This window comes from Pelobates fuscus, chromosome 3 (genome assembly GCF_036172605.1).
Source record: "Pelobates fuscus isolate aPelFus1 chromosome 3, aPelFus1.pri, whole genome shotgun sequence".
In the NCBI taxonomy this organism is placed as follows: Eukaryota; Metazoa; Chordata; class Amphibia; order Anura; family Pelobatidae; genus Pelobates; species Pelobates fuscus.
Window position 1 is genome coordinate 259,942,871 of NC_086319.1, and position 25,696 is coordinate 259,968,566.

At 41.6% G+C, this 25,696-nt stretch overlaps 1 protein-coding gene across 3 annotated transcripts in view; it reads left to right on the top strand.

Annotated features, from left to right (window-relative positions):
* The window catches only part of TACC1 (transforming acidic coiled-coil containing protein 1), a 124,381-nt gene that overhangs the window by 49,885 nt on the left and 48,800 nt on the right, over window positions 1–25,696 (top strand). For all 3 annotated transcript variants that reach the window (XM_063448410.1, XM_063448408.1, XM_063448409.1), the window contains exons 2-3: window positions 4,556–4,632; window positions 23,670–24,582. In XM_063448410.1, the coding sequence (XP_063304480.1) occupies window positions 4,556–4,632; window positions 23,670–24,582 (990 nt within the window). The remainder of the gene's footprint in view (window positions 1–4,555; window positions 4,633–23,669; window positions 24,583–25,696) is intronic.

Genomic DNA, 25,696 nt, shown 5'->3' on the forward strand with positions numbered 1-25,696 from the left:
GGGTGGCCACAGCAGGGTGAAGAAGAGAATTAAAGGTGTGAAAGAGACGCCTGGGGTTGCGGGAACATGAACTAATGAGAGCGGAAAAATAGGACTGTTTGGCAAGGGCAAGGGCTGCACTGTATGAACACAATATGAATCTATAATGGAGAAAGTCTGATTGGGTGCGGGACTTCCTCCAGGAGCGTTCAGCACAACGGGAGCATCTTTGCAGGTAGCGCGTTGATTTAGTATGCCATAGTTGGGGGCGGGTCCTCCTCGAGGTGCTTGTTTGGAGTGGTGCTGCAGTGTTCAAGGCAGATGTAAGAGTAGAGTTATATATGGAGATGGCCCGTGAAGGACAGGAGAGGGAAGGGATGGACAGCAGTTGAGAATCAATGTCAGCTGACAACTGTTGGAGATCAAGAGAATTAAGGTCCCTCCTGAGTTGAGGGGGGTTAGGCTGAGGTTTTTGGGTGAGGGGGTATGTGAGAGCAAAAGCTATACCGCGAGTAGGGGCATGTCTACTAAACAATGAGCAGCATGTGGATGATCACTGTAAAAAAAACTACCCTACTATCCGGCCCCTTCACCCCTGCGCGGCGGGTGGGGGCACTAAATAACAATAAGGGGGGGACCTATTGTCCTCCCCCCTGGCCCCCACCCCTGAGCGGCGGGTGGGGGCCCTAAATAAGAATGTGGGGGGAGGGACCTATTGTCCTCCCCCCTGGCCCCCACCCCTGAGCGGCGGGTGGGGGCCCTAAATGAAAATTCCCCCCCAATCATGGTGACTAGGGGTACCCAAGCCCACCCAAATAAAAAGTTACCCCCTACCTACCCTCCTCACTCTAAAAATAGTGAGGGGGGAATAAAATAACTAACATGTAAAGAAAAATTAAACTTACCATTTGACGTCTTCTCTTTTCTAAAATCTCAATTTTTCAGCCCCTCAAAACTCCAAATAATCATACCCGTCGAACTTAAAATAAAATAAAAAACCCGAGCGCAAAAAAAACCAGACGAAAAAGAAAAAACCTGCCGCAAAAAAAATAAATCCATCTTCACCCATGGAGGGCTCCGCGCAGCCTGCAATTAGGCTAAAAACACTCTGATTGGTTGGTTTAAGCCAATCAGAGTGCTCTTTGTCATTTTACACAGCTTGGGAAAATTCCAAAGAACTTTCCCATGCTGTGTAAAATGACACAGAGCACTCTGATTGGTTAGAAGCCGGGGGGCCGGGGGGGGAGGATAGTAGGTCCCCCCCCCCCACATTCTTATTTAGGGCCTTTTGGTAGATAGCTCCCTGATACCATGGGAATTAGGGAGTTATCTACTAAGTGGCTGCAAGATGCAGCCGCCGGAATGAATAGGATCGGAGTTTCATTCATTCAAATGAAATTCTGATCCGAGCAAAGTCCCTACTTTGTCTTAATTTTTAAAGAAAACTAGAGCAGACAGGAAGAAATGATCCTGAGAGAGGGAGAGAAGAGGAATTGATTGGGGAAAGGTAAGTTCGGCATGACAGTGCCGCTTTAAATTTACACATTACAAGTGAAAACTATGCTCTATGTTGTGTCTGTGACAGGGGCTGGTTTATTAGCAATTTTTTACACATTGTTTCTGTCATAAGTGAGTATACTCTCTGCACCATACCATTTCTAATTATAAAATGTTGTTGTGGTGCTTTGACTGACCCTTTACAACTTAAAAATACTCCATTTTAAATTGTAACAATATCAAATAATTTAACCAGGCAGGGTAGATTTAGCTTTCACTAGGTTTTTAAGTACAGTATGTCCTGTTGTGTGGACTACAGGTGGTAAAGGTTACTGTAAGTGATATCTGTACAATTTAATTTGTTCTCATCAATATTGCATTTCAACTGATGAGCAGATACTACATCTGAAAGGCATTAACAGAAAATTCCAACATTTTAGATATATTTAGAACGTTGGACCAGGAACTATACCAAGTCTGTACAATTCTTTAAAAAGATCATAACTTTATATCTACACATTTGCTAGCACACAATGTATAGATAAAAATCATTGGCATCATAGTACCAAACTCTGCATGTTTGTCATGGCAGAACCCCTTTAACATTTGTCTCTCATCCATAGGAACATTTGCAGAGCTTTAAAAATCATTAAATGTTTCTCAAAGCATTATACATTTTATGTCCCTTAGTATAAGCAAATGTTCCTACAAATAGTATCCTGAGTGGTGTGCAATGGTCATGATTCTTTATTTTTTTAATTTTTTTTAAAATTGTCTTTTATTTTGCACGCATGATAGCAGACATAAAACAAGTTTAAATGGTGATTGTAGTATTGCCTGCGCAAAGGCATATTTTGTCAGACCATGGTAATGCACAGTACATTTTTCACATCAATACCGCTTTGAATGACAATTAGCTATTCATATCATTTGTATATCCAGTCTACGCCTACATATAATAATCATTTAAGCTACCGTAAGTCTTAGTCGCTAAATATGTACTCAGTGGGTCATGCTTAGGAACTTATGTTTAAATTCGTATGAGTGGTTGGAGGGGAAGAGCGTTGGTAGCAACAGAACAGAAATATTTATATTGATCTCTTGCATATTTATGTTAACCCCTTAGGAAGTAAATGCAAACTTAGAATTAAAAAAAAGTATGAGCTATACAAGGTGGCCCTGTCAATCCTCTGAGCCGTCTTAAACAATGCATAGATATGCTATTACACGCTTAGGAGTTTCAAAACGCACTTAATAATAAAAAAAAAAAAGGAAAACGCAGGAAAAAAAATTAAAAATTTGAGTCGCTTCACTGGAGCGGGTGATTTGGCGCCCTGTGTGAGAGAACTGTCCAGTGCAAGGCTTCCAGCTGCCTAGTTAGTGTGTCCGCGGGCTACTCCAGTATGGCTGCGCCGTAGGTTATTACGGGGTTTGTGTGCGCTCAGTAGGTCAGTTGTTCCAACCTGAGTCCCCCCAGCTCCTCCTGTCACGGCAGGTCCCCCTTCTTCCACCCCAAGGCTTGCGTCCGTGCCCGCGGTAAGCTCCACCGCGCTGTGGGCACTCAGAGGCCACAGTTGTCTAGCTTCTCCCCCCCCCCTGTAAGATCAGCCAGGGCTCCAGCCTCCTGCACCTCCCCAGCTGCAGCAGAGCCCCCCTGGAGCTCCAGTCCCGACTTGCCTCTCCCGCCTCCTGTCTCATACATGGCGCCGGTGTGCGTCCCTCCGGCCACCGGTCCGCCGAGGGGCCCTCACCCTCTAGCGCCACAGGGCTCACATATGTGGGGGCATATTCTCCGGACCACCCCCGAATCCAGAGGTCAGAGCCGGCTCCGTGCCGACCGGTCCGCCGCCTTTGGGGCTCAGTCGCGGGATCCTCCGTTCTCCTCCTCTGTCACGTGTGCGCACGTTGCCCCTCGCTGTATTAACGTGGAGCGTCCGTCTGCCATTTTAGCTCCATGTGGTCATACCTTGTGTGTCTGGCATGTCCCCATCTCCAGTTTCTGAAGCATGGACTCTTGGGCCGGGATCACCCCCACCCTCCAATGGTCATGATTCTTAAAGGGACAACATGCAATTTTACACCAGCACTGCTGGCTGCACCAATGGTTGGATCAATATTTTGACATTATTAGTGAACACATTTTACATATCTTCACTTGGTAAGTTGGCACTGGCAGATGAGTTTCTGCTACTGGTGTTGAGTGATGACCAACGCTATTGATTACATATTCAGGGTACAGTAGCTGAATCTTGCTGATGAAACTGGACTGCTTGCCTCATTCTGCTTTGCATAAAAAATGTGATATGTAGAGGTATTTTTACTTTTCTGTTGTATTTTATTTACGAATTTAATTAGTTCAATAGCAAAGTTCTCTCACATGCATCCCTCACTGATTCTTTCATGCTATTATTTTTATTGCCATTTATTTAGTGCCAACTTATTCCGCAATGTTTAGGGTAAGGGGAAAATGACATGTATTTTACATTTTTTCAAAGTGCATTAAATTTTTTTCTGATGATAAAATAAATTGTAGTGGGGGAGAGGAACATTTCAATGATTATTTACTGTTACCTGTCTCTTTACCAACTCTTTTCCCAGCAAACCTATATTGCATATGAACATTGTATAACATATCTAGGGCTTAAAATTCCCAATCAACACTACCCATTGGCAAGTATTAGAGTTGCTTAGCAGTATAATTTCACTATCTATTGTACGGTACATTTGTGGCACTATCCATATAAACTGTGGATCCATATATTTAATTTGTGGTGCTGTATATTATGGCCCTTTATAATATGAATAACAGATCTAGCAGTGCTGTTGTAGATAGTAACATTTTTAGATGGATTAAAAAGAGCCTTAAGATCTTCTAAAAACCTGTGCCAGTGGAAAGCAAGATACTGAGCTAATAAGGTGGTGCTCATCCTAGGTATTCAGGCGACTGGTAGGTATGCATGCTTGTGGGATTGAAATATGGACATGAAATATGTCAGACTGCATTGAGTTATGACAAGATTTAAATCTGCTTACTAACCATGTCAGGAATCTAACAAAACTGGTTTAATTTCCATCCCAGTTCAGACTCGGAGGGACACTTTGACACACCAGAGGCGGCAACACCAGTTCCATCACCTGTAAAGGAAGCGGCCCGAGGTAATTGGCATGCTCCTATATCTCTGGGTTATGATGCTGATAATGAAAATGCTCTATTACATGAAGATGCTAACTGTGTCTCTTTAATGATAATAACATACTGTATAATGATGAACAATGTGTCTCTATACTCATCAATGGATAGAAATGCAGAGCATCTATGACACACATAGTAATTGGGTTCTACTGACACTGTCTTACCTGAGCACTGGATTTTGGTAAACACCAACATTATTATGTATGTGGAACATTTTATGATTTACCGAGTACTTTTTTGTTCTAAATTTGAATATGTGAAGACTATGATGATGATGGACCTGGCACTTTGTATAAACTGAGCATGTGTAGCAGAGTTGTGCTTTTTTCAGACTGCTACTCCAATCATCTAACATCTTAAGAATTTTTGTGCTACAGTGACTACTGTGGGGAGTTATAGTCTATTTAGAGTCTGAGAAGTCAGATTTTTTTTTATCAATGGGTGTTTCTGTAGTTCAGTTAATATATTTATTTATTTAGGGTTTGTTTACCAGAAAGAATACAATGACATTTTTCTCCTTTTCAAGTATGTTTCCCAGCTAACTCTCAGTAAATGTCAAACCTTATTGTATAACAGCTCTGATCATTCCTTCTCTGCTCTATTAAATGTTCCAAACTTCCTGATGCTTTGTTTTTCTCCTCTTTTGTGCTTGTGATTCAGACACAGTATGTGGGTGAATGACTCACAGGATCTGAGGAATCCTAAAAATATCCCACATGTGCATACTGCACAAACCGCGCACAATATCAAGCCAGCCTCTAAGATCATATTTTTCCCATTCCAAGAAAAGTCTTTCTATATCTCCCTAGCAACTCTCCAGTAAAGCCTCTCCTCCCCTTAACATATTGCTTGCTACAGTTTAACCACTTCCAGTAAATCTTCTGTTATACCAATAAAATTATATTTGCTGCTACTTCATAAAATCACACTTCTGTTATTGCACTCTACAACATCTCCTTCAAACTCCATATAATCTCTCTATAACCCCTCCTATTACTCCCTATAACTCCTCCTATTACTCCCTATAACTCCTCCTATTACTCCATATAATCCCTCCTATTACTCCATATAATCCCTCATATTACTCCCTATAACTCCTCCTATTACTCCATATAATCTCTCCTATTACTCCATATAACCTCTCCCTATACCTCCTCATATTACTCCATATAACCTCTCTCTATAACTCCTCCTATTACTCCATATAACCTCTCCTTATAACTCCTCCTATTATTAGATATAGCCTCTCCATGTAACTCCTCCTATTATTAGATATAGCCTCTCCATGTAACTCCTCCTATTATTCCATATAACCTCTCCATATAACTCCTCCTATTACTCCATATAACCTCTCCATATAACTCCTCCTATTATTCCATATAACCTCTCCATATAACCCCTCCTATTACTCCATATAACCTCTCCCTATAACCCCTCCTATTACTCCATATAACCTCTACATATAACTCCTCCTATTACTCCATATAACCTCTCCATATAACTCCTCATATTACTCCATATAACCTCTCCCTATAACTCCTCCTATTATTAGATATAACCTCTCCATGTAACTCCTCCTATTATTCCATATAACCTCTCCATATAACTCCTCCTATTATTCCATATAACCTCTCCATATAACTCCTCCTATTACTCCATATAACCTCTCCCTATAACCCCTCCTATTACTCCATATAACCTCTCCCTATAACCCTCCTATTACTCCATATAACCTCTCCCTATAACTCCTCCTATTACTCAATATAACCTCTCCCTATAACTCCTCCTATTATTAGATATAACCTCTCCATATAACTCCTCCTATTATTCCATATAACCTCTCCCTATAACCCTCCTATTACTCCATATAACCTCTCCATATAACTCCTCCTATTACTCCATATAACCTCTCCCTATAACTCCTCCTATTACTCCATATAACCTCTCCCTATAACTCCTCCTATTATTAGATATAACCTCTCCATGTAACTCCTCCTATTATTCCATATAACCTCTCCATATAACTTCTCCTATAATTCCATATACCCTCTCCCTATAACTCCTCCTATTACTACATATAACCTCTCCCTATAACTCCTCCTATTACTACATATAACCTCTCCTTATAACTCCTCCTATTACTCCATATAACCTCTCTCTATAACTCCTCCTATTACTCCATATAACCTCTCCCTATAACTCCTCCTATTACTCCATATAACCTCTCCCTATAACTCCTCCTATTACTCCATATAACCTCTCCCTATAACTCCTCCTATTATTAGATATAACCTCTCCATGTAACTCCTCCTATTATTCCATATAACCTCTCCATATAACTCCTCCTATAATTCCATATACCCTCTCCCTATAACTCCTCCTATTACTACATATAACCTCTCCCTATAAGTCCTCCTATTACTCCATATAACCTCTCCGTATAACTCCTCCTATTACTCCATAGAACCTCTCTCTATAACTCCTCCTATTACTCCATATAACCTCTCCCTATAACTCCTCCTATTACTACATATAACCTCTCTCTATAACTCCTCCTATTACTCCATATAACCTCTCCCTATAACTCCTCCTATTACACCATATAACCTCAATATAACCCCTCCTATTACTCCATATAATTTCTCTCTAAATCTACTCCTATCACTCTGTATAACCTGTCCCCATAACCTTATCTATTGCTACGTATATCATCTGCCTACGAACTCCCTATCTTACTCCTTTACTATAACCCTTCCCATTAATTCATGTGACATTCTTGTATAGCTCCCCCTTTTGCACCTTAGATAATGTCCTCCCATTATCCCATATGATGACTATTGGTAATAAGGTCTTCATAATTAGCAGTACTCTCTAGCATAAATATTTTGTGACCTATTCAGTGCCATTCATTTTTTTAATTGGCTTCCCCACTAATTTATTGCCCAAGATTGCCTCCTTCATAACCACATGGTAAAAATCTGTGAGCTGTGGGTCACTCATACATCAAATATACAGGAAAACCTCAGTAGCCAAGTAGTTATGACTCCAATAATGTTACTGTTGGTAGCTTACATCTTCCAGTTTATGCTGATCTCTGAGGAAATATATCTTCCTGAAAGCTGACAATGAAAAAAATAACAATATAAAACACTCTCGACAGACATTTGTCCAACCCTGTACATGCCTGAGGCACCTTCTGTCACCCTGCATGATCGCCTTACAGTGCCCCCTGTCGCTCTGTGTCCTTAGATACATTTTTAATACATATTTGTGTTGTTTCTTCATATAGTTGTACAGCACTGTGTTATATGTTGGCGCGACATAAATAATTGTAATTGTGTAGTTTAGTTTAATTTGCTGAGAAAATAATTTTAAAAAATGCATATATTTCCAAATATTTTAGAGAGAGCGCCGGACTCCTACAACTTGTCTACCCAGTGTACTATGGGAATGAATTCCCTTATCTTTTTTTCTAGTGTATGATTGTAGTAGCCCCTAGAAAGAGCCACTGGTTAATCAGTTTATCCTGTATAACCTTGTTGAGGTTGAATGTTTGTTCTCGAAGTGCATACCATTCATACTTCAAATAATTTTGAAATAACCGTGCCTTCATAAAAAGGATTCTTGGGATTTTTTTTGTGGTTTGCCTCATTAGACATCTGTTTAACCTAATGACTGTATTATACTTGAAAGCCGTATAATGTACACCTTGACTTTATTATCCCCATTGTACAGCGCTACGGAATCTGAAGGCGCTATATAAATAATAAAATAATAATAATTCGATAATCCTGCTAATTTGCATATGGGAAAGTTTTATTTATAAAAATCACTGTGCAAATAACGGTTTAAGCATGTCCTATTAGTTTATAGTAAAGAGGCCCCCGGACAAACCTAGTACCCCTAGTGACTTCTTATCCTAAACCCCTTCAAAACTAAACAAAAAACCTGTGTATTTAAACATGTCTAATTAAACATATTAATTCAGATAAAGTTACACTACTTTATTATTATTATTTTCAGACATGCCGAACAAAAATATCTTAAGACATTGATTATATATCTAAGTAAAACAGTAGCTTTATAAAATGTTACAGGATAAACAGCATATGAAATCCATGACTTGAACATGGAGCCATTATAGAAAATCATTTTTCCTATAGAGCAGTCTGCTATATTTAACTATTGCTTTTTTTTTTTACCAGTTCTTGTGCTGTTCTTGTGAAGTGGAAATGTGTAGGAGCAGTAAGTAGCTCAGAGTAAAATGATAAGCCTCATATCTGTAATGGGTAGAAATCATCCAGCCTTATGAGGATTTTATTTATATTTTTTTATGGAGAATTTGGCTGAGCACAATTTATTGTTTTTACTACAGTAGATCACACCAGGTTTCCCAAATACAACAAAAGCATGTACACGTTAAAATTAAAGAAACGTTTTTTTGGTGCTTAGAGTGTGTGGGGAAATGTAGCGTTTCCACTAAAACAAAAATGCAGTCAATTGAAGCCCATTGCAAAATGTATGCAAACAGTGCTGAGTTGCCAAAATCTCAAATTCAGCTCTAGTCACAGCAGGTTGGCCATTTTTGTCTAAAGTCAATCCTGCAACACCAGGAGTCACACCAGCATGATTTTGTCACGACTAGTAATGTGGTCCAGCACGCAGAAATATGTATACATATACATAAGTCAGAAAAGGAAAAATAACAGGACAGAGCGTAAACCGGACCTTAGAATGGCCGGACTAATACGCTAGAGACAGAGAATGGTCAAAGGGAAAGCCGAGGTCAAGGAAGCCAGAGAATACTCAATACTGATAAGACAAGCCAAGTCAGGGAAACCAGAGATCAGAATAACCAGAGAAACGCCAAGGATCAGGATACCAGGAAATCAGAAACACGAAACTAGCACTTTCAGGAAACCAGGAAACTGAAACCACGACATGGCAAAGTACTAGGGTGATTTAGGGGTTTAAATACCCCTCTCTAAGCTATGATTGGTCAGAGGGCGACCTCTGACCCCAGAACGTGCGTGTGCGTTGACGTCGTGACGTCACGCACACGTTAGTATAATTCTCGGGGGCGGGGCTATCCATAGACGCGACCACGTGGTCGGCGCCATATTGGATTCGGGCGTGATGCCCGGAAGAACTACATGCGCGGTTCCCGGCTCGCCGACGAGCAGGTAAGCTCGTGTAGTCGGAGCGGTCGTGCCGGTCGGGCACGACCGTGAGGCTCGGCGGGCCGGTGACCGCAACAGTACCCCCCACTCGAAGACCGCGCACCGGGCGGGAAGGACCCGGCTTAAGAGGAAAGCGGTTGTGAAATGACCGGATAAGACGGGGCGAATGGACCCGGTCAGCAGGAACCCAACAACGTTCCTCGGGACCATAACCCTTCCAGTCAACGAGATAGGACAAGACACCTCTGGATAGTTTGGAGTCCATGATAGAACGGACTTCGTATTCTTCTTGATCACCCACTACCAAGGGCGGAGGAGGAGTGGATACCCTGGTGTAGCGATTGCAAGTAAGGGGCTTGAGCAGAGACACATGGAAAGTATTCGCTATTCTCATATGAGCCGGTAGTGCCAAAGTATAGGTCACTGGATTAATACGTTGGGTAACTCGAAAGGGACTAATGTACCGAGGGGCAAATTTCATGGACGGGACCTTAAGCTTGATATGTCTTGTGGAGAGCCACACCCTGTCACCTGGAAGATAGACAGGATTAGCGCCCCGTTTCTTGTCAGCTTGGACCTTTGCTCGTAATGAGGCTTTTTGCAGAGCTGAATGGACGGAATCCCAGGTATCATGAATCGATTCTAAACGGGTGTTCAAAGCGGGGATTTCTGTGTCTGAGAATGCAGACGGAAAAACAGTGGGGTGATAACCCTGATTAACAAAGAATGGACTGTGATTAGAAGATTCATGAGTGGCGTTGTTTCTGGCGAACTCAGCCATGGGTAAGAGCTCGTACCAGTTAGATTGATTGGCATTTATAAAGCAACGTAAATAGGCTTCTAAAGACTGATTCGCCCTCTCTGCTGCTCCATTTGTTTGAGGGTGATATGCTGACGAAAAGGAGAGTTCGACGCCCAATTGTTTGCAAAAGGAACGCCAAAACCTAGAAACAAACTGGGTACCTCTGTCAGATACTATGCTTTTGGGTACACCGTGCAACCAAAAGATCTCTCTCAAGAATATTTGAACTAGATCTTGAGCAGATGGTAATTTTTTAAGTGGGACGAAATGTGCCATCTTCGTGAATCTATCAATAACCATAAGGACTGTATTAAACCCGTTTGAACTGGGTAGATCCACAATGAAATCCATGGCCAAGTGGGTCCATGGAGCACTAGGTATGGGCAGTGGTTGTAACAGTCCAGGAGGTGACCTAGGAGGAACTTTAGAAACGGCACATATTTGACATGCCCCAACATAATCTTTGATATCGTTTCTAAGAGCAGGCCACCAAAATCTCCTGGAGATGGCAGAGAGAGTTTTATGGACTCCAGGATGGCCCGCTGTGAGGCTGTCATGGAACAAATCTAGTACCTTCTTTCGAAACTGAGGTGACACATACAGTTTGTCCGGAGGTTTTCCCACAGGTGCCTGAGTTTGATCTGCTATTATGGCACAGAAGAGTGGAGAAGACACTTCGGAAACTGTAGTGGCAACGAGGCATTCAGGAGGTACAATGGGATATATCACCTGTTCCGGAACTTCATCTGTCTCAAACTGCCGAGAAAGTGCATCTGCCTTGGTGTTTTTAGTACCAGGTCTGTATGTAATTACGAAATTGAATCGGGAGAGGAACAATGACCACCTAGCCTGACGAGAGGACAGTCTCTTAGCGTCCCCAATATAAGCCAAATTCTTATGATCAGTAAAGATCAAAAGTGGCTCTTTGGAACCTTCCAAGAGATGCCTCCATTCCTTAAGGGCAAGTACAATGGCCAAAAGTTCCCTATTCCCTATGTCGTAATTCCTCTCTGCAGGTGTGAGTTTGCGAGAGTAAAATCCACAGGGATGTAAAGGCGTATCAGGACTTTCTCTTTGAGACCGAATGGCTCCAACTACTGTCTCTGATGCATCCACCTCTAGGATAAATGGTTTGGATGGATCAGGATGGGTCAGGACAGGTGCTGAGGAAAATAAAAATTTTAATCGTTCAAATGCCTCTCTTGCTTCTTTGGGCCAAGATATACAATTTGCTCCTTTTTTAGTTAAATTGGTTATAGGGGAAATCACGGAGGAAAATCCCCTTATGAATTTGCGGTAGTAATTCGCAAAACCTATAAAGCGTTGAGTAGCTTTAAGACCCTTGGGTAATGGCCACTGTAAGACTGCCTCCAGTTTGCGAGGATCCATCTGGAAACCAGACGGAGATATAACGTATCCAAGGAATTGTATCTCCGTTTGGTCAAACTGGCATTTCTCCAGTTTACAGTAAAGGCCGTTCTGTAACAGGGTTTTCAGAACAATTCTCACATGTTCGTGATGTGTCTCTAGGTCTGGGGAATAGATGAGAATATCGTCCAAATACACTAGAACGAACATGTGAAGGTACTCTCTTAGGACATCGTTAATAAAATCCTGGAATACCGCTGGAGCGTTACATAATCCAAACGGCATAACCAGGTATTCGTAATGTCCCATTCTGGTGTTAAATGCGGTCTTCCATTCGTGACCGTCCTTAATCCTGACTAGATTGTATGCACTTCGGAGATCGAGCTTGGTAAAGACTCGAGCTCCCTTCAATCTGTCAAATAGCTCTGATATAAGGGGAATAGGGTAGGCATTTTTTATGGTAATCCTATTCAAACCCCTATAATCGATACAAGGGCGTAGGTCTCCTTTTTTAGAGACAAAGAAGAATCCAGCCCCGGCTGGTGAGGAGGACCTACGGATATGACCCTTTCTGAGAGCATCCTTAATATATTCCTCCAAACAAAGATTTTCCTGGGGGGACAAGGCATAGACTCCTCCTTTGGGAGGCATAGTCCCTGGTAATAAGTTTATAGTACAGTCATAAGGTCTATGAGGAGGTAACCCTTCTGACTGGACCTTGTTAAATACCTCTTTCAAATCCATATACTGCTGTGGAATTTGTGTGGTCAAGGGAGGTGTAACAGGAACATTAATGGTGCCAATAGGTTGTAGGATTTGCTTAAAGCAAACACCTTTGCATCTCTCACCCCAACTCACAATCTCTCCTTCAATCCAATCCAAACGTGGATTGTGTTTCAGGAGCCAAGGGAAACCGAGTATTATCGGAACTGTAGGTGAAGATATGATTTGAAAGGTCATTTCTTCAGAGTGGAGAATACCCACTGAAACAGTGATTGGCAGAGTTTCGTGTGTGATGAAAGGCTGGGTAAGAGGCCTTCCATCAATGGCCTCGACTGCTATAGGTTTCTCTTTATGTCTTAAGGGCAGGAGATGTTTTGCAGAGAATTCTTTGTCTAGGAAATTCTCCGCTGCCCCAGAGTCAATCATAGCCTCACACTGAACAGTAGTGTTCTCGAAAGATAAGGTTACTTTGACAAGGAAACGGTTCTTAGTCAATTTAGGGGACATATACATCACACCTAAGGTCGGTCCCCGTACGTGCCTTAGGTGTGCAAGTTTTCCGGCCGAACCGGGCATGACGATCTTAGATGTCCCTTCTTGCCACAATACATACATAACCCCTCGTTACGTCTGTGTTGTCTCTCTGCCTCAGTGAGTTTAGCACTACCCAATTGCATGGGTTCAGGTTCTGGAAGAGGCGTTTGGCTACTCACCACTGGGTTAGAGAAACGAGGAGCTATGGACAAATTAGAACGTCTGTTACGTTGTTTGTTTTTCTCTCTCTCTCTGAGCCGGTTATCAATGTCTATCATGTAGGCAGTAAACTCATTAAGATTAACCGGAAGGTCTCTAGCTGCAGTCTCATCTTGTATATTCTCAGCTAAACCTTCAGAGAAAGCAGCCACCAGACCGCTATTGGTCCAATCAACCTCAGATGCTAATGTCCTGAACTCTATTGCATAATCGGCTACAGAACGACTGCCTTGCTTGATTCTCATAAGGGCTTTGGCAGCGTTCTTCTCCCTGCCTTTAGGTTCAAATGTAGCCTTAAAGGCCGTAAGAAAGGTACTGTAATCACGGGCTATTGCGTCACCACTTTCCCATAAGGGGTTAGCCCAAGTCAAGGCTTTTCCAGTTAATTGGTTCATCAGATAGCCTATTTTAGATCTATCTGTTGGGAATGAACCTGGGGAGGCCTCAAAGTGGTATTCTATTTGGTTTAAAAAACCTCTAAATTCCTTAGAATCACCTCCATAACGAGGGGGCGGTGACAAGGTTATGGACGGTGGTTTATGCGGTACGGGAACCACTACAGGAGGCGGAACCACAGGTGGTACAGGAGGAACCTCTAAATAGGCAGTCCTCTGGAGCAAGGTCTGAAATGCCTGGGCAAATTGGTCTAACCTGTGGTCCATATCCTCCACCCTATTTTCACAGGCGATCACATGTTTGCATAGTTCTGCAGGATCCATGGCCATGTCGTAATGTCACGACTAGTAATGTGGTCCAGCACGCAGAAACTATGTATACATATACATAAGTCAGAAAAGGAAAAATAACAGGACAGAGCGTAAACCGGACCTTAGAATGGCCGGACTAATACGCTAGAGACAGAGAATGGTCAAAGGGAAAGCCGAGGTCAAGGAAGCCAGAGAATACTCAATACCGATAAGACAAGCCAAGTCAGGGAAACCAGAGATCAGAATAACCAGAGAAACGCCAAGGATCAGGATACCAAGAAATCAGAAACACGAAACTAGCACTTTCAGGAAACCAGGAAACTGAAACCACGACATGGCAAAGTACTAGGGTGATTTAGGGGTTTAAATACCCCTCTCTAAGCTATGATTGGTCAGAGGGCGACCTCTGACCCCAGAACGTGCGTGTGCGTTGACGTCGTGACGTCACGCACACGTTAGTATAATTCTCGGGGGCGGGGCTATCCATAGACGCGACCACGTGGTCGGCGCCATATTGGATTCGGGCGTGATGCCCGGAAGAACTACATGCGCGGTTCCCGGCTCGCCGACGAGCAGGTAAGCTCGTGTAGTCGGAGCGGTCGTGCCGGTCGGGCACGACCGTGAGGCTCGGCGGGCCGGTGACCGCAACAGATTTACAGCATTATGTAGTATGCATGAGATGCATTGTGGGTGCTAGGAGTCAAGTCTTGGGTTCACCATACCTTCCAAAGCTTTGTTTTGACAGACTTTTTTTTTTTTTTTATAATTCTTTATTTTAGTTGTGCATAGTAATACATAAAAAAACTTGCCCAGCCACAACAGCTGTTGAAAGTACAAAGTAAAACATGAGATAGCATTTGCATGGCTTCAATAAAACTGCACAACATATCCAAAAATCACGCAGATCAGTTCAGGGGTTCAGGAATTCTATGGAAGTCCCATTTTGACCGACCGCACGCATGGTTTCATGCCCAAAACAGTTCCAGAGAATCAGGCTGTGCGGCCAGTCTACTTTGAGGATTCAAAATAATGTTTGAATTATCGAACAAAGCCGTTCGTGGATATAGTCATTGTATGTCTCTTGTTCGTGGGTTTCTGTTTACCATTCGACTCCCGTTCGAAAAGCCGAACCTCTATGGAAGGTAAAGTTTTAGCAGTATGTGTGCCGTTGAGTGTCTGGTTTGAGTTCCATGCACTCGACGGCCGAACACTGCTGGATGTGTTCGACTAAACAAGATGGCCTCCGTCATGTGTTCGAATGGCTTCAGGAGTTCGGGAGTTCGAAGTGCCACTTCGAAAGTTCGAATGGTTCCTGTCTAAGCCCACACAGGCACAAACAGAGTCTTTAACCCACAAATCATTACAGGGATCATAGTCACAGGACAGGAGGCTGGCAAACAGGCTCCTCCAAGAACCAATGACGAGGCTACTTTTGTTACACCCCGTCCTACTGTCCCTATAGGACAGACATTTTATTTTTATTTTTGGCTTACTTAAGGGTTGCTACCTTTTTCCCCAAGGGAGTTCAGTCTCTCGTCCTTGGGAAGCTTCAGAATACGGCTCTGTGCAAAGGTGTTTCCCAGAAGAAGCTCCTTTATTGACTAGGGTATAGCTTGCAGTTACCCTAGGGGTAGCAAGTATTATATGCCATTACCCTCACTTCTGCAATGATCCCAGGGCTAGCAGGGTTGGGCAGGCACATATAACCCCCTCCTACCCATGGTTTATAATAGAAGGTTTTTTTATTTTAATTTATATATATATATATATATATCTTGGCCAATCAGAGTGGCAGCCAATCGCGGTGCCCCTGCCCGGCGGCACTGCTCTCTTCCTGAATCTAAAAATTCAGAAGCTTGATGCTGCCAGGGCAGAAGTGGACATTGCCGCTGGAAGCAACTTCGGGGGGTTAAACCATTCTAGAACGAATTAACCCATTGAGGTAAGAGCGCCTCCTACGGGCTTCCTGGCACCATAACAACTTCATTTGGATTAAGTTGTTTTTGTGCCTGGTGTGTCCCTTTAAGGTTTTAAAGTTTTAAAAACAAATATTGCAAGGAGTGAGTTACAATTTTAGAGCTAAACCTTTCACAATTTATTTCTGGGATGGCTTATTCTGTGCAAATGTCTATACAGTGTGCCACTCATAGGCTGAGAGCAGTCAGCTGACACTCTCAGTAAATAAATCACTGGATCAGCCTCTGCAACTCTGCCTAAGCTGGAAACACATTACTAGAGGGGAAAGGAGTCTCAGAGCTTGGCACGTTTGAGAAAATTTTGCCTCATTACTGGGGAACAGGGCCAGGGTACTCCTGGCATCATAACCACTGCAGTGGACTGTAGTGGTTATGATGCTTAGATTAACCCTTTAATAGTCACTAAATCCATTGAATCAATGCATCTATGAGTTAAGTTCAGTGTCTGCATGCAGAGAGAGGATACACTGTATAGCAGTACTGCACACAATTTAATTGAGATAATGTTTTTGGTGCCTGGTGAATTCCTTTAACCGTTTTTGCATTAAATCTGCTGGTTATATTTCACAAATCACATAAAATATAGAGTGTAATACAACATCAAAACTGAGGTTATTACAATTTCAAATAATATATTTTCATGATTCGTCACTTTACATTCATATACATAGACAAATTGCTTATTCCCAGATAAAACTATTGTAAGGCCTATTCAACCCTTATTCTTATTCCTTCATTATTGTCCTATTTTGCTTCCATCCTATAACTCCAACCCCCCATAAAAAAGGGAAAAAATAACCCCTATATAAATTTCTCCCTCCCTCTAACCTAATCCTACTTGACCCTAACAAAAAGGATTCCCTCAGCTGATGTCACTGCTCACATCAGGAGAAGGATTTCCCTGCTTTCACAGTACAGACCACCATGTACTTTGTGACTGCAGCAAGCGATGGAGATCTGCCTCACATATTGAAATCTGTGTGCTGTCTCTGCTGACCACATGGTGATTAGTGCTGGAGAACATGCACAGCCCACTGCTTGTCACTGTTGGCAGGGAAGCATAATTGGGGTCTTTTCAAATGCTATGAGTCTCCTGGTCTCTTGGAGGATTTCCAAATCTCCCACGATTCTTAGAGGATTACCCTAGCTGAAAGCAATTGTTTAACTATAGTGATTTCAAGAGCTGTACACAACTCATACGCCAATCTGGGGCCATTAATTATGGCTTGAGTTCACAGAGTGATATCTGGGTCTTCCCTGTACCTGCAGGGATCTAGCCCTGCTGGTACCTTAAAGGCATGACATCTCACACCTCTTTGGTCTTTAAAGCTTTAAAACAGTTTAACCGAGTTATAAAGCTGTAAGTCTGAGGATGGTACATTAACTTAACCTGTGACAGGAATTCAAAATCATTTGTGTTTTCTATGACTTTCTGTGTCATGTGAGATTACAGATAGCTCTGCTTCATTCTTTAATATGTGCTTTTTTTGGAGAATTCAAACCACAATTGGAGCCAAATTATTCAGCTTTTTGGTGTTCTGCATTCAAGTGAATCCTTTCCCACATACAAAGTACACGATAAAAGAACATCACTAAGAACAGATTCACTTTGTTGTAGCTGTGAGAATCTTGCCAGCCTCTTCCAGTGCTATGTTCCTTGTGTGTTTTGATTGGAGTCCAGAAGAGACTGAAGAGAAACTGATGTAAATGATTGCATTCAAAAGGCCCTAATGTGCCAAGTCTTTTTCATTATAGTTAAAGGACCACTATAGTGCCAGGAAAACATACTTGTTTTCCTGGCACTATAGTGCCCTGATGGTTCCCCCACCCTCAGGGACCCCATCCCGCCGGGCTCTGGGGAGAGGAAAGGGGTCAAAACTTACCTTTCTCCAGCGCCGGGCGGGGAGCTCTCCTCCTCCGATCCTCCTCCTCTCCTCCCATTCGGCTGAATGCGCACGCGCGGCAAGAGCTGTGCGCGCATTCAGCCGGTCTCATAGGAAAGCATTATCAATGCTTTCCTATGGACACTTGCGTGCTCTCACTGTGATTTTCACAGTGAGAATCACGCAAGCGCCTCTAGCGGCTGTCAATGAGACAGCCACTAGAGGATTTGAGGGCTGGATTAACCCATTTATAAACATAGCAGTTTCTCTGAAACTGCTATGTTTATAAAAAAAATGGGTTAACCCTAGCTGGATCTGGCACCCAGACCACTTCATTAAGCTGAAGTGGTCTGGGTGCCTATAGTGGTCCTTTAACCCATAGGGTTTTGCTTACCATTCCTCACCTGGGCCAGCATGCGTGAAATCAATTAATACTGTTATTGCTTTTCTGTATAATTATATGCAATTATACTGTCTATTACACTATAATAAAATCAGACCTATTTATTATACATTCATACAGAAGTAAACTCATTTTGAGATGAATAATGGTATCATTTAATAGAGTTTTTAGCATCCACAGGTATTGTGTGCAGTTAACTGGACATTTCCCTGTGGCTAGTTTTGCTTTCTGAATTGTCTGGCTAGCTAAATATTTTAGATACAGTATGGTTTCCTCTTTGATGGTGGTTATTTGATCAGGTTATTTGGTTTGTAGAGTTTTGTATGGTGCATATAGAATAAGAGGATAGGAGCTTTGAAATATTAAGAGGTGTTGTTACTGATCTGGCAACTGTAACATTCCTAAAAAGAACCTTTGGAGGTCACTATATTTATGTATTTATTATTGTTATACACATTAAATGTGAGACATTGCTTGGCATTCTGTGTAAATAAGTATTCTTACAGTAAATCAGGGAAATACTCGGATAATTATAGTTAAAGGGACCCAATAGTCACCAGAACAACTATGAGCTTATTGTATTTGTTCTGGTGAGTAGAATCATTCCCTTCAGGCGTTTTGCAATTAAACAGTGTTTTTTCAGAGAAAATGCAGTATTTCTATTATAGCTTAGGAATTCCTCCACTGGCCACTTCTCAGATGGATACTAGGGGTGCTTCCTGGGGCAGTGCTGCACAGTGTTTAGCACCGACATTCAGTGTCTTCACCCTCTGCATGCAGACACTGAACTTTCCTCATAGAGATTTATTCATTCAATGCATCTCTATGAGGAGATGCTGATTGGCGAGGGCTGTGTTTGGCTTGTGTTGGCTCTGCCCTGATCTGCCTCCTTGACAGTATCAGCAAATCCTATTGGTAGGCATTGTGATTGTCTCAGGTCATAATTTCTGATGATGTCAGCCAAGCGGGCAGATAAGCGACAGAGCCAACAGCAGGAGACTGGATTAAAAAAGTAAGATTTTACTGTATTTGGGTGGGTTGTGGGGGCTAGATTGTGTTTTTCACACTATATGGTCAGGAATACATGTTTGTGTTCCTGACTCTATAGTGTTCCTTTAAACGTGTCTAGGGTGTGCAGAATTTGCTTGCATGGTTCCGTGCACACCAAAGCATAGATTTCATAGCATCATGACTTGAACTGTCTGCAGCAGTGTAAAACCCAATAAACCTGCTATCAATCTCTTCCAGGATGTCTCCTCTGCAAGGAGCCATCTTTGCTGTGACTCTCAAAAGATCTGCTTTAATACAATTGTAATAGTCTGTCTTTTAAGATAGAAACAAAGGAATAGAAGTGCCCAAAGGTAGATTTTCAAATTAGAACTAGAAAAGCTACAATTTCTGGGGAAATTGTGTTGTGTTCCTGCCTCCACCAGTAGTCTACAACTGGAGTGAGCGGAGTAACTGGGTGGAGTGGCTTAAGTAACTGTTGTGTGGTTGGAGTGGCTGGAGTAACTGTTGTGTGGTTGGAGTGGCTGGAGTAACTGTTGTGTGGTTGGAGTGGGTGGAGTAACTGTTGTGTGGTTGGAGTGGCTAGAGTAACTGTGGAAAGGTTGGAGTGTGGTTCACTCACTCTACAGCAAAGGCAGAGAAGAGCTTTCAAATCTTTCAAATCCCTCGAACATTCCACCAACTGCCAACAGGAACTAAGAGATTTCAAATAGGGCAGAGAAAAGCGGTTAAAAACAAACTGCTCTAAATTGCTCAATAAGAATAATAATATATATGTGAGATAATAGTAAGTGGTCTTGCCATGGAGGGATATAAATTTATATCAAAACGTTCAGCTATCCCTGCTGCCACTATTATGTTTTGTACAAATCAGTCAATAATTCCTGTATAACGAAGTACTCACTTTATTAATACATATATAACAGCATCTTCATATTGCAGCCTTGTTACCCAGGGTTTCTGCAGCCGCCATTTCAAATCCCTCGAACATTCCACCAACTGGCAACAGGAACTAATAGATTTCAAATAGGGCAGAGAAGAGCGGTTAAAAACAAACTGCTCCAATTTGCTCACTTCACTGGCGGTTGCCATCTTCAAACAGTCGTATTTTAAAAAGCGAAGAGCTTTATATTGTGAGAATCACAAGACCCAGACCTACATTTTGATGCATAGTATGTCTCTGGAAAATTAAAAATGAAGGCACAGTCGCAGTTTAGATATTGCCTTTCGAATTTGAGGTGGCTAGAGTGGAGTTTTAATGAATGTCAATGGACAGCGTGAGTTGCAAACAAATGGTCATATTGTGAAAACTATCAGGACTATGGCTTAGCCATGGACATGTTTAGTGGCAGCAGGGATAGCTGAACGTTTTGATATAAGATTTGTGTAGGTGGACTTGAAAATGAGGGAGTGGTGGCAGTTTAGAAATCATGTCCTGAGTTTTCAGCTTTTGCCAGCTCCCACTCTAGTTTTGAACATTTTGCCATTCATTCCTATGGGACCAATTTCGCCACAAGAACGACGATATTCCGTGAACCATTCGGCGAAACGTTCCACAAACTAATAGCGATCCAATCGGGAACAATCTTTTTGGTATATTACTGTCTATGTAGTGTAAAAACTGTGGGAGGAGTTAGGGTGGTAAGTTTGGCTATAATAATAATATATATGAATATATATGTGAGATAACATTAAGTGGTCTTGCTATGCAAGAACACTTAACTACAACTTCAATTTTTTGCCATTTTAAAGGCTAGCAAAAACATGGGCATATAAATGCATAAGAATGATTTTTCTATGCTAATTTGGGAGATAGACCACGGATTGTGTTCTGCTCCATGTATGATGTGTCGTTTGGAGGGAATATTAATATTTTACCCAAACAAAGTTTAAAACATCACTTTTCCTCCATATATATATTTCTAAAATCAGACATATATATATTTTAAAAGCACTTTTAAGATAGTACACACATGATGTTTGGGCAGGTGGCTTATATTCCTTGGCCATACAGTGGTACCAAAATCCTTTCGATTATATCACTTGGCTATATGTTTGTGCAACCCTTCAAAAGTAATATTTTCATTAAAAAAAAAAAGGTAACTTTGCAGTTCTAAATATTCAGTCCACTCTACTAGAAAAAAAAAAGAAAATGGATAATGTAGGGTACCAATTTTACACAGACTTGTATATAATATGTGTAAGCACACATCCTGGGATGGTACACCCATAGGCATAGTGAGAGGTTTAACTGGAATGGACTATATAACTGATAAGGTAGTGGACTTTATGGATCATTAGAATACCACGTAGAGATGTCCCGAACAGTTCGCTGGGAACTATTCGCCAGCGAACATAGCTTGTTCGCGGTCGCCGTGGCGGGCGAACATATGCGATGTTCGGTCCGCCCCCTATTCGTCATCATTGAGTAAACTTTGACCCTGTACCTCACAGTCAGCAGACACATTCCAGCCAATCAGCAGCAGACCCTCCCTCCCAGACCCTCCCACCTCCATGACGAATAGGGGGTGGACCGAACATCGCATATGTTCGCCCGCCGTGGCGACCGCGAACAAGCTATGTTCGCCGGCGAACAGTTCCCGGTGAACTGTTACCTTCAGCTTTTGAGGCACAACAATTCTCATGAAGATTTTTTTAGACAAATCGAAAGTCTGACTTATGAATATGCTTGTACCAAGGCAAATCTTTTTTTTTGTGCCCACTAGCAGTTTCAATTAGCATTCAGCTTGCTTTCGCTTACCTGAGCCAATATGCAGGATATAAATTACTGCGGTAATTGGTTCGTGTATAATTATGGATTTTATATAATTATACCAGTTATTAGATTAACATGAAAGCACGTTATTAAGAGTCTATTTTTATAAACTCTTCTGGAGAGTTAAAACCTGCTGTAAGTTAATACTTTGAAGATAAAGCTTTTACATAAACAAGTAGTGTGTAAAATGTGTCCCTGGTATAATGATTAGAGACTTTGAGAGAGAGAATCCCCCTCCTCCACAAAGCACAGTGTTCCAGTCTGTGCCAAAATAAGAATCCATTGTAAAGTATAACTTTGTTGTGGATATTATGATTTAAACTAAGGCACATAATGAAAATCTAGTGGGGGTGGGGGAGGGCTGAGAGGGAGAAGATCCCCCAGTCATGATGGTGTTGGTTTTAATTCATGTTTTATTGTTTACAAAAATATATTAAAATCAATTATTTATTTTTTTAAGGGATATTTTTCTTCTCCACACAGCTTTTAAAATAATTACAACTCAGAGAGAAGATGCAAACATTTTAGTAGAAAGGACTTTACTGAATAATTAAAAACATTAATGCCAGTCTTACGAAAGGCTGTATCCACCAGATGTTTGATTTTGTCACTGTTGTTTCCATACTCCTGGCAGGCATGAGTGCAGGATTTGACGGTGGGCATATCAACCTAGTGTGCATGCGCACCATGCTGCCTCCATTTCTTCCGGCCCACAACTCAGAGTTCAACAAGTGTGTTTACTATCACAAATTGTGATGCACATATACACACACAGATATACTCTGACATACACACAGATACATGCAATGACACATACACAGATACCCACACTGGCACATACACACAAATATATACACAATCAGAAACACACACTGGCACATACACACAGATACAGACTGGCACATACACACGCACATACACACAAATACGCACATACACACAGATGCACATACACACTGACAAACATACACACACACACACACACAGTCTAACACACATTGCAGCGACCTGTTAGCTTCCCTTTTGGGGTCTGTGCTGAGGCTGATGAGAGTGAGAATGTAGCTGCTCACTCTAGCCTTTCCATGCTGCCTGTGGTGGTGCTGTCTCCTCATTCGTCCCAAGGGCTGTCTTTTTAGCTAATATTCACTATTGTAGACCTGACAATGAGAGTAAGGTCTTTGTATTTATGTAAAATATAGTCACAACTGTTTTACATAAATTTGAATTGACTATTTTTACTTTTCATTTGACATACATGCAAACCATTTTATGTTAAAAACATGTTGCATAACTGGTTATGCTTTATAGATAATACTGGGAATTGGGTATTTTTATGTCATGAAAAAATCTTTTGGATATGTTGGTAATCTAATTGTTTGCTATATTTTATTTTATATTTCATTCTATTTTTATTATTTTAGTTTTGTTTGCAGAACCACAAAAAGAGATTACACACCTTGTATCTGAATTATCTTTAAATGACAATAACAACTCTCATAGCAATGACACAGAACATGTCTTGGCAAAGAAAACAGGAAAAACAGACAACACATCCAACTTGAATTTAGATGAATCCTTTCCACAGTTTAAAGATGAAACAAGCGGTACACCTGTTGATTTACCAGAATGTCATTCAGAGAAAACTGTTGTGCAGCAACCAGAAAAGCTACCAAAAGACGAATCTCACTTTCAAGGATGTGACCATGACATTCTACAGAAGAAGCTGTTTGGGGAAAATGTAGACATTGGGTTTATAGATAAAGTGAATGTCTCCAACAGTGGTGATGAAGACTGTGGTAGTGATGGTGTGCTTCAACCTGACCACGCTCAGTCTTCTGTCTTGGAGGTCCAGGATCAAAACTACACAGAACCTACCACGGTGACAGAAATCAATGCAATAGATGTTTTAGATAATGAAACCAAGAAAATTTCACCAAGAAAAATTCCTAAATCTGGCAACAGACTTCCATCAAAAAAACAGAAAGATACTGCTAACAGAACTACCAGCTTAGAACGTTTGGACAAGAATGTGGAATTGTCTTCGTCAACTGACCCTGATGAGCCTCCCATACCAAAAACCTCCTATAACTTTGATCCAAGCCAGTGGGATGACCCCAACTTTAACCCATTTGGAGGAAAATCTGCTTTGCACTCCTCACCTACTCTCCCCAAAGCATCCAACAGATTCAACAAAGAACCAATAGATGACAATACAGACAGTTTTGGGCCAGAGAAAAACTCTGTTGATGGTGATCTTAAGTGGGAATCCAAACAAAGAATGGAGCCTGGAAGCAATAGTTCATCACCAAAGATGGCAAGATCTCGTCTGATCACGTAGGTTTCTTTCAAATTGTGTTTGGTTTAACCTTAACATATATGTTGCATTTTAAACTGTTAAATGCTTCTTAAAAAGGTACTTTGGATGAACTTTATAGAACGACTTATTATATATACACACGTTTAATGTTATGAAAGAGAGCAGGGCAGAAATGTGTCGAAAATTCAGCTTGGACAGTTAAAGGCAGATCAGAAAAGGTTGTGTTATATCATCACCAAGGACAAGCACGACCCCACTGATGAGTATGTTAGTGTGATGCCCCTCTAGAGCATTCGGTAGCTCTTGGATTAAGAAAATGTCCTGTTGTTTTGGGGTTGTTTTTTTTTTTTTTTTTTGCACTATGCAAGCTTGTGCGTTTAATAGTGACTTGTCTCTGGTGTCCCCAATAGTGGGAACGGAGAACAAAAGTGGAACAGGGCTGTTAAAGTGCGTTGTGCATGTGTATGGATGCTCCCTGTGGTGTTGAATGTGTTTGGAGGTTGTTTGTGGAATGTGTGTAGAAAAGACTATTTGTGTTATAGTATATAAAGAGGTGTGTTTGTGGTGTACTTTGTGTGGCAAGGGTCTGTGGTTTGTGTGTCTCTGGGTTTTAAAGTATGTGTGTGTATCTTGGAGTTGCAATGGCTTGCATTGTGTATATGGGTTGTAGTGCACGTGTGTGTGTGTGTGTGTGTGTGTGTGTGTGTGTGTGTGTATAGGGGTTTAGTTGTGCATGTATGTATAGGGGTATAGTGTGTGCACAAGAGCTGTAATGTGTGAGTGTGTATAGGTATATTATATGTGTGTATTTACAGGGAATATAGTGTGTTTCTGTGTGCATGCTTCCTGATTCTTCCGCTTACTTATCCATGCTTCTCATAGAAGGGAATAAATATGCACAAAGTGCCCTTACATTGCTCTCTACACATGGTCCTAGTGCCCAAAACATAGTGTGTCTGGTGCTATTACGTTTCACAAGTGAGAGACTGAAGCCATTCTTTCTCACTCCAGGATTTTAAACAAGTGTCTATATACTAACTATGTACAAAATTACAGCATCCCTCCAGGGACCTCTGTGTGGGGGCACAACCAATGTGAAGAAACCTTTGCCCTCCCCTAAAGTACCTCTCC